The sequence below is a fragment of the Vespula pensylvanica genome, chromosome 15, assembly GCF_014466175.1.
Source record: "Vespula pensylvanica isolate Volc-1 chromosome 15, ASM1446617v1, whole genome shotgun sequence".
NCBI lineage: Eukaryota > Metazoa > Arthropoda > Insecta > Hymenoptera > Vespidae > Vespula > Vespula pensylvanica.
The window spans coordinates 2,823,344-2,833,037 of NC_057699.1; the positions used below are offsets into that span (position 1 = coordinate 2,823,344).

The 9,694-nt window shown below is 44.8% G+C and overlaps 1 protein-coding gene across 12 annotated transcripts in view; it reads right to left on the reverse strand.

Moving 5' to 3' along the window:
• LOC122634677 (dachshund homolog 2) overlaps positions 1 to 6,285 on the reverse strand; it is a 215,764-nt gene extending 209,479 nt beyond the window's left edge. For 4 of the 12 annotated variants that reach the window (XM_043823851.1, XM_043823849.1, XM_043823840.1 and 1 more), the window contains exon 1: positions 4,203 to 6,282. In XM_043823851.1, coding sequence (XP_043679786.1) covers positions 4,203 to 4,984 — 782 coding nt within the window. In that variant the 5' untranslated portion in view covers positions 4,985 to 6,282. Of the gene's footprint in view, positions 1 to 4,202 lie in introns of all 12 variants that reach the window. The other 8 variants (XM_043823848.1, XM_043823850.1, XM_043823841.1 and 5 more) reach the window with 6 other exon arrangements.
• Positions 6,286 to 9,694: the final 3,409 nt, after the last annotated feature.

Consider the following 9,694-nt stretch of genomic DNA (forward strand, 5'->3'; position numbering starts at 1 on the left):
GAGAGTTTTGAAAAAAAAAGATGAGTAGATAATTTTAGTCCTATTTGAATAAGAATTTTTTCAAAGAGATCATTCTTTAAATTAATTTTTATAGAAATTATCAAACGAATTTTGAATTTAAATAAAAAAGTACAATTGAGTTGTTTCTTTTGAATTTATAAAAAAAAAAAGAGGAATGAGAGAATGAAACTCAACGAAATCGTGAAAAGAGAAGCCTCGATAAAGACGAGGGTAGAAACGCGAGGAATATTCAAATCGCGCTTAATTCGTATGATTTATGAACGTAAAAAACGGGCACACGCATACACACGTACTTACACATGACACAAGAATACGATGGGTGTTAGACGAGCCGTGTTCCTCATAAGTACGCATCGATGCATCAGGACTATGCACCAACGAAGAACGTTGAAATAACGAACGGTGGAAATAAATATTAATAAAGAGCTCTCTCTCTCCCTCTCTCTCTCCATCTTTCTCTCTTTCTCTCTCTCTCTCTCTTTCTCTTTCTCTGTCTATCTATCTATCTATCTATCTCTGTCTGTCTTTTTCTTTCTATCTAACTCACATAATTTTGTTTCACTACTTCTCTCTCTCTCTCTCTCTCTCTCTCTCTCTCTCTCTCTCTCTCTCTCTCTCTCTCTCTCTTTTGCGTACTCTACGTGCCGGTGCATTGTTCAGGCCATTACGAGAGCCAATTAATCTATGCACAATTTTATAATTAAACGGCTAATAGTGCATAGAATTATAGTCCAGGGACGCTCAAGTGCTCCCACGTACGGCGCTACGGTGTTTTCAGGCGTTACGATGGGAAGAAGACACATAGATGGTCACGGGAAAAAGAAGAAAGAAAAAGAGAGAAGGAAAGAGAGAGAAAAGAAATAGGAAATGAATAAAACGGGAAAGACTATGTTTCTTCCTCTATTCTTCTTTATTTTTCTTTGATCTATCTCTTAGAATTTCATCATTATCAAAAGACTTTGACTGCTATTAATGATACTAGTCTACCTATTAATCTATTAAAAATAAAGAGATAGAGGAATTAATGACAGCATTAAATAGAAAAATAAAGAGAGGAAGAAAGAGAGAGAGAGAGAGAGAGAGAGAGAGAATTTTGAACGTCGATTTAATGACGAACATTAAAGATCAAGCAAATAAAAACGATCTTCGTTCGATATGCGAAGGCGGAAAAAGGCACTGGATCAACGATACTCATTTTAAAATGATCTCATCTTTCTCTCTCTCCTCTCTTTTTCTCTCTCTTTCTCTCTTTCATTCTGTACCTATTGCGATCGCGATAGTCACGATGATCGATAAGGAAATAATAATGCGGCCCCTCTTTGTACGCGGCTAACGAGTCGAGTCAATTATATTAATTAATTTGCCTAACTCGGCCGAAGCAACGATTATATACTAGCTGGTTATATTATCCCATTGGATGGCAGTGAACATTCGTGCGCAACGAGCCCTCTCGTCTTTAATTAGTTGTCTATTAAAAGAAAAAAGAAGGAAGAAGAAGAAACGAGAAGGAAAGAAAGAAAGAGAGAAAGAAAGAAAGAAAGAAAGAAAAAGAGAAAGAGGGAGATCCAAAGGGAGATGATGATCGATCGAAAACAGAATCGTGGAAAAGTAAGATAGATGGGAATGAATAGATAGATCGATTTATTTACTTTTCTGACGTCAATCGATAGGGGACGGTCAACAAGAGATCTTCACATACGATTAGATTTTATCATTTAATCTGATAAAAAGTAACTGCGGAAAGTGAGCCCATGGCTAAGTAGCTAATATTACATAGTAGGTAAATCAAATTGAATGATCATAAAAACGATTGTTTCTGATACATAGATACATGAAAAACTTCGATACTTACTAATTTTCTAATTGGTCAAAATTGCTAGAAAAACTTTGGAAGATCGAGGACGAAGGTCGTAAAGCGAGTACTTCGATGGACTTTTCCGTCGCTTAAAATGTTTAATTCGCCTAATGAAATGCGTCCCAAGAAAGCACGAGTCAACCCTCGAACATTGATTCTATATCATCGCAAATCCGAACGAACGAACGAACGAACGAAGTATCGCACCTGGCGCCGCTCCGGCAAACCGCAAGAAAAAAGCTCTTGAATTATCGATGCGGTTCTCGATGCATGCTGTTGCATCGATGCTGCTGTTGTTGGTGCTGTTAGTAGTAGTATTAGTAGTAGTATTAGTAGTAGTATTAGTAATGGTAGTAGTAGTGGTGATGATGCTGCTGCTGTTGCAGGCTGTAGCTCGTAGAAGTGCTGCAACTACGATAGTCGTAGTCGATGAAAATGTGTATATATACATGCTTGGTATTTGATTGTAAATGCAAGAGATCTGTGTTTCCCCGTAGTCGTTGTTGCCGTTACTGGCATGGTCGTGCATTATCAGAGTGTAACGATGCCAATGGTACACGCGATCGGACCACACACAAGCTCTCTACCGTGACCTCTTAATCATCTAATTTTTCGTTACAACTTTCGACTCTTTTTATCTGTTATAATGTTCAATAGCCAGGTAATTCAGAGTTTCTGTTCGTATCGCAATGACGATCAGGAATGAGAAAGAATATGGAATAGTTAATATCATTTAGGGATTCTCTAACTAATCGAAAGGTTCTTCGGATATTAATCATTTTTACGTAACGCATTTTACGATACAATTTCATTGCAACGACAGAATTTTACCTTTGACAGTTCATTCACCGACGGTTACTGATTCGGAAACATCGACGATGAAAATAAAGCTGATTTCTACTATGCGATGTCTACACTCTAACTATGTCACTCTAACTACAATGACTAATCAGTTTGACAATAAACGTCACGAGAAAATATTTACGTTAGATTGCTAAAGCGTTGAATACCTAAGTAAGTACATAATTCTCTGAACAATTGAGAATAATGGAAACTGAATCTCGACAATCTCTTCAAGAAAAGAAGATCCGCACGAGCCGACGGCTCGCAGAGTTCTGCTCTGTGACTCCGACTGGGATTATTTGGATCCCTATCCCTACGGCTTTCTCCCTCTTTCTCCCTTTCTCTTTCTCCTTTACTCTCCCTCGATCCTCTTTCTCCCTTCTCTGTGTCGCGTTGAATCCGTTTCCGTTGTGACTGCTACGGCACGCTTCTCACGGGACAAGTGTTGTCCGAGAGACGTGCTTTGATTTCAACGAAAGCAGATACATCATTGATCGGCAAAGCGAAAAGAAACACGAGAAGTATCTTTTAAAATAGTATAGAAAACTTTTAGACTCGATCGAACTACGAACGTAAGAATTTTATCGATAGGGAGGTCGACTAGAAATCGAAGATGAAATTGACAACATTTTCTCGGTGAAGTTGGGATCCCCTCGTTCCGTTTACCATTCCGTTTCGTCTGTCGTCTGTAGCGTAGGTGGGGTAAGCTTGTAGTACACCACCTCTCGCTCTCTGTAGCTCTCTCTCTCTCTCTCTCTCTCTCTCTCTCTCTCTCTCTCTCTCTCTCACTCCCGGTGGGGACGATTCATTCAGAGAAACTGCCGTGAAAGGGACACCTGTTGGCACGGTACTCAATGTGACAATCCTAGAAACACGAGCACGTGCCATGCTCGTGTTAACGATGCTTTAGCTCGTCGAACGTAACTCGATCAGTTACTTACTTGACACTAAAATGCGTCGATAAAGATACGCGTTATTGAAGATGAAAGAATACCTACTATCGCGAGAATGCATCGATAAGTTTAGGACGTTGCCTGCCGGCAGGCAACAAGTCCAAACGATGATTAAGTCTTAAGGAACGGTAGGTGGTAGACAATTAAAGTACTTTTAGGCCGAGCAGTAGCGCCGAAAGGCGGATGGGCGAAGATAAAGTGTTGCCCAGGGGCGACACCATCCGTTATTAATGTATGCGAGGATCGTAGCTTCCGCGAGTAAGGCCTTAGCGCGATGATTCCTATAGAAGGTTGACTTATCTCTTGGAATTATCGAGCGAGCCTGTCGGTGACTTTTAGAGGGATTCCGTGCGACGAATTGACAAGTATCTTTCTCGAAAGGTAGCTTTCCATTGAAACAAAATGAGATTAGCACGAGTCTGTGTACAAGTTAGATGATCTTAAAACTGGTTCCATCGATTACCGATTTCACACACGATCTGTCAATCTTCCGATCGTGGATTTGCTTGATTAATTTTCGCTTCACCTACCTGGCCGTTGTGCAGTCCCTGTAGAGAATGTCGAAGTCCTTGCAGCTGAGAAGTTTACAACGATTGACGCCCGGTTGGATGGCTCCGAGACCGCGTAGGATTCTAACCTGCTCGACGTTGCATACCAACGGCACGATATCTAGTCTCTTTAGCTTGGTATAGACGGTATGTAAACCACCCACGAGATGTTTGAGGAAGAGCTCGAAGGCCTGAGGCAAGCAGAGCATGGTATCACCGGCGATGATGAAGGCAGCGACCTTCTGGCCGCGGTAATCGACGAGTTTGCATTCGTTCGCCGTTGGATCACTGGTACTGATCGGCGGTGGACTGTTGTACGATCTGGGTGGTAGTACAGCGTGATGAGCAGCCATCAATTCCAAAGGCGATCCATGATGACCGCTTAGCATACCACCTAACTGACCCAAGAGACCCAGTCCCGGTGGCGGTAGTCCCGGCATTCGTGGTACCATTCCTGGAGGCGCACCGGGTCCTCCCCCGGCCGACAGAGGCGGTGGACTCAGGGGAAGACCCTGCGGTGGTGATCCTCTCGTCGGTGAGCCTGGTGTCGGTACACCTCGATGCTGCTGCTGTTGCTGTTGATGTTCGCGTAACTGATCTCGTGGGTGGGATTGTTGTAAGGAGGACTGATGCTGGGAGCCGTGCAGCTGCTGTTGCTGTTGACTCTGTTGTGCTGATGGACTGTGAGGATGTTTTGGGCTGCCGGTTACGGGACTGGCACGGCTGCTGTGTTCGGAAGAGCTGTCCATCGCTCCGTGGTCCATCGATGGCTAAATTTTCTCGCTGGTTTCGTTTTCTTGTTCCGTCGACTCTACTTCTACGTGTACTCTCCGGCACTTTCCTCTCTGGTCGTTTTAACAGTAGCAGACCTTATCGTCAAAGTCACAACAACGAACCGCTTTTACGAACGAAGACGGATAAAGATGCTCGCGAAGATGTATATCACCATACGAAGAAAAACACGCGGACTTAAGATCACCGGGTCGTTGTTACATACAACGTCGACCGTCCCAATAAATCTTATCACTGTCACTTGAGAAATCCTTGTCCCGTGCGATCGCAAGAGAAAGTACGAGGTTCACCATACGCGAGAACACGACAAGTCTTGATCATATCTCTTTGGCGAGTCTCGATGTTAACACTTAGACGAAAGGACGAGTTGGCGTCCATTTGTCGTCCATCGCAACGTCATTGGCTCCAACAGAGACGTCCAGGACGTCCTGAGGACGACGACAACGAGCACGACGATAACGTTGATAACAACTACGACGACAACAATGCCGATAACGTTTCGCGAGAATCACAGACAATTCGCGATCACACTCGATCGAGATCGTTAAAAACGCGGTCGCGACGACGAGGGTTGCCAGCGCCGACGACGGCGACGGCGACGACGGCGGTGACAACGACGACGAAAATCACCGCGACGACGACGACGACGACGACGGCGACGACGACGACGGCGACGACGACGGCGACGACGACTACGGTAACTCGCGCAGGGACGCGCGTCGCTCGTTCTCAAAGTGGCAAACGCTCTCTCGGTCGAGTCCGGAGTATTTCCCTACCCAGTCACAGATGTAATAAATAAAAACATCAGTGGGAGCACCGCGAACGGGGAGGATGGGCGTTCACTGCGCGTACCAGGCAATCCGGTTGGCGGAGCCAGCAAACGAACGAACGTTACGATTGGCTCTTGAAGACCGAACGTCGACGCCTTTGGAACCTTCCCTCGGTTGGTGGCGGGTCTACCGGTGCTCTGCCACCCCTCTCTCTTTATCCTCCCCACTTTCGGTACCACCACCACCACCACCAGCACCACCGCCGCCACCACCACCACCCCAACAGTGGCAGGAGCACGACGGAACGCGCTTCGGTTCTTCAAGCCACGACTAACGGCGAGAACAGACGAGGAGGACTGACTAGAAGAGAGCGCGACGGCGCTTCTCTCAGCGCTTCCCGGGAGCCAGTAACACGCGCGCGCAGACACACGATTCCATACGAAAGACGGAGAGAGACAGAGAGAGAGAGAGAAAGAGAGAGAGAAAGAGACCGAGGACAGTACGACTCGACGAGAGAACGTACCGGCGGCGCTGACGGTTCTACGAGTGGGGATTTCTTCTTTTTCCTCGCGACTTCTACCCCTCCTCCTCCACCTCCTCCAGCCTCTCTCCGAGGTATACGTCGAGATCCTCCGGCCCGCCCTCCTTCCAACGATCTCTCTAACATTCTCTCCGTCTCTTTCTACCGCGAGACGGCCCTCTTTACCGCGTTTCCTCCACCTCCCAGGGACCATGCCCTCCTCCCTCCCTCCTCTCTTCTCCAAAGAATGTCGCCGGCTACGTTCGAATCGATCGTTCGCTCTCTCGCGGTACTCCTCCCACCCACCTCCACCATATTCGCCATCAGCATTACACGCGCGCACTTATTTCTTCCGTAGGTAACTCCGCTTCCTCGCGATCTTTCTCTCCCCTCCTACACATCTTAGTCGTCTTTTGCCCACGAACCTCTTTCTCTCTCTCTCTCTCTCTCTCTCTCTCTCTCTCTCTCTCTCTCTCTCTCTCTCTCATTCTTTCTCTTTCTCATTCTCTTGCTCTCTGGCTCTTTCTCTCTCTCTCTCTCTGTTGCTCTCTCGCTCTCTCCCTCTTTCCCCACTCTTCGATATCCTTCTATCTCTATCTCAGTCTCTCTTGCGAGCTCATCTGACCCCTACCAAGCTTCCACCGCCACTTTCCCACCCTCGATCCCAACCACCACTACCACCACCACCACCACCACCATCACCAACGTTCTTGTCGTTGTCGTCGTTGTCGGGGTATGGGTGCTTAATATCTTTGTGCCATAGCCAAGGCGTACGTATCCACCGACTGTTCCCGGAGGTGAACTTTTCGTGCGAGTGTGTCTTGCGAGGGAGGAAGGAAAGAAAGAAAGAAAGAAAGGGGAGAAAAAAGAAAAAAAAAGAAAAATATGAAAAAACGTGAGAGAACTTTGTTCTCCCTCTTTCTTACTTCTTTCCTTCTTCCTTCTCGTGAACCGATCGGCCGACGTTGATAGGTCGGTGCCAGGTAATGTACAAGTAGAAGGCTTACTATTATATGTCCACCGTGTTTTAGTTACGTTTCCAAATTTACTCAAGTACTTTCAGCTTTTCAGAAGGTTGCGTCGACTTAAAAAAAAAAAAAAAAAAGTACAGAAAAAATAAGAGAAAGAAATTTTCTTCTCCCTAGTTAGATCTAATTAGATCGTGCTTCTTCTATTACACTGATGTTTCCTCAATGTAATTTCCAAAAGCTGAGGTAAGAAAATCGATTATTTTTCGATGCACGCGACTCTCTAATCATAAAGAGAAAACAATAATTATTCGAAATAAATGGAAATGTTTGTTTCTCTTGAAAAAAAAACGTTTCAAAAGTCGAACTAACTTCTGAGAAATCCAATGAAAGAAGGCGAATGCGTTGGCAAGAAAGAGGGAGAGGCAGAAGCCTGGTCCGATTATCTTGTCATAGATGTTTCAAGAGTCGATGGGAGAGAAAGGAAGAGGGCGACGTACTAGCCTCCACCCCTTCTCCTCCTCCTCCTCTTCTCTTTTGGCCGGTCATCCCCTCATCGGCCCGGTGACCTAGATCTACCGATGAAGGAGAGACCCTCTCCTCGCCTTCGTTACATTCGTGTAGGTGTCTATTTGTGTTTGAAAGAGTGAGATAGAAAGAGAGAGAGAGTGTGTACGTATATTCCGTAACTTCGCGCATACGTTCGCCGACCGCAGCTGATCCCTTGACCTCGTCCAACCCCGAACGAAACGGGAGACCCCGATGGGCCTAACGTTCATTGACCGTTGGCGCTCGAGCGAAAAGGGCTAACTCGCGATTCGACCGGTCGACCAACACGAAAAGGACACAACGTTTCTTTCCAAAATCCCTGTTCGCTTTGTCTCTTTTCACGCGCATCATTAGACCCCAGAAGGGGCTAAATTATCCGCTAAATATTCGCTGTTTTACCTTAGGATACTTTTTTTTTCTTCTTCTTTTTCGCAAGACCCTTTATCTTTAACCATGACAATATATGTAGTTTTTATCGTGTTACGTGCAAGAAAAAAAAATTGAAAAAAAAAGGAAAGAAAATATAGGACATTTTCGTATCGTCCATTAAAAATGTATTTTCAAATATATCGATAGATAGGCGGGTGTACCTGGAAATAAAAAATTGATGCAACCTGTCTCATTCATTTATTTTCATTCTAAGTCTGAATCCTAAAAAAAGAAGAAATGTTAAAAAACAAAGAGAAGATACATTACTCGTATTCGAGTCTGATTCCTACGTAGAAATAAAAGAAAGAAAATGAAATAGAATCGACCTTCCAAAAGACAAACTCGCTCGTTCATTCGCTCAGTCGTTCGGTCATCCGAGATAACGCGAGAATCGTTCTTTGTCTCTTGAAAGCGATCGATCATGAGATCGATGTCCGCCGTCCAACTAGAAGGCGGCCCTCGATCGGTAGGGGGACCGATGTTTGCCTCGACCCAAACCACGTCCAATTAGTGGAATTAATACCGGCTGGCTTTGGGGGAGCTAATGCCCCTGTGTGCATACCTACGGGTATGCACGTCGATGACTGCACTTTCCTTCGTGCGTAATGAAGGACAAACGCGCCGACGCTCGCACCACCTCGATGCGTTCGCTCGCGATGCCGATCGGTGACTGCGCTCTTGTGTTCTCCGCGGCACGACGTGAAATTCCGCGACTCTGCGGTGTCCGCACGACACTGTTCTCTATCTCTCTCTCTCTCTCTCTCTCTCTCTCTCTCTCTCTCTCTCTCTCTCTCTCTCTCTCTCTCTCTCTCTCTCTCTCTTTCTCTTTATCTCTCTCTCTTACGCGAGCGACCCGTTTGGAAACTCGTGCGCTTAATTACGTTTCGATGCCACGCGTTCTCCGCAGACTTGTTCATCCTACTGTTAATAATAATAATAATAATAATAATAATAATAATAATAATAATAATAATAATAATAATAATAATAATAATAGTAATAATGATGACGATGATGATGATGATGATGATGATGATGACGACGACGACGACGACGATGACGATAATAATGATAAATCAAGCTAGCCATTAATACTGCTGTGACAAACATGGCAACGAGAATTGACTATTTTCTTCCTTTTTTTCTGTCCCTTTTTTCTTTTCCTTCACTCGCATACAATTTTTGATACAATCAGGTGTAGATACACATATAGAATATTTTAAAGAACGTATGTGTGTGCGTATTTATTTATTGGAATAGAATAACCAAAAGCATATCGTAAAGAGAATATGACTGAATTACTTTTGACTTGCACCGTCTCGAGCGTCTCTTTTACTCGAAAATTTTCATCCCATCTTCTTCGATCCTCCTCCTACCAAACGTTTCAACTTCATGAGTATGCGCATTGCCTCTCTCTCTCTCTCTCTCTCTCTCTCTCTCTCTCTC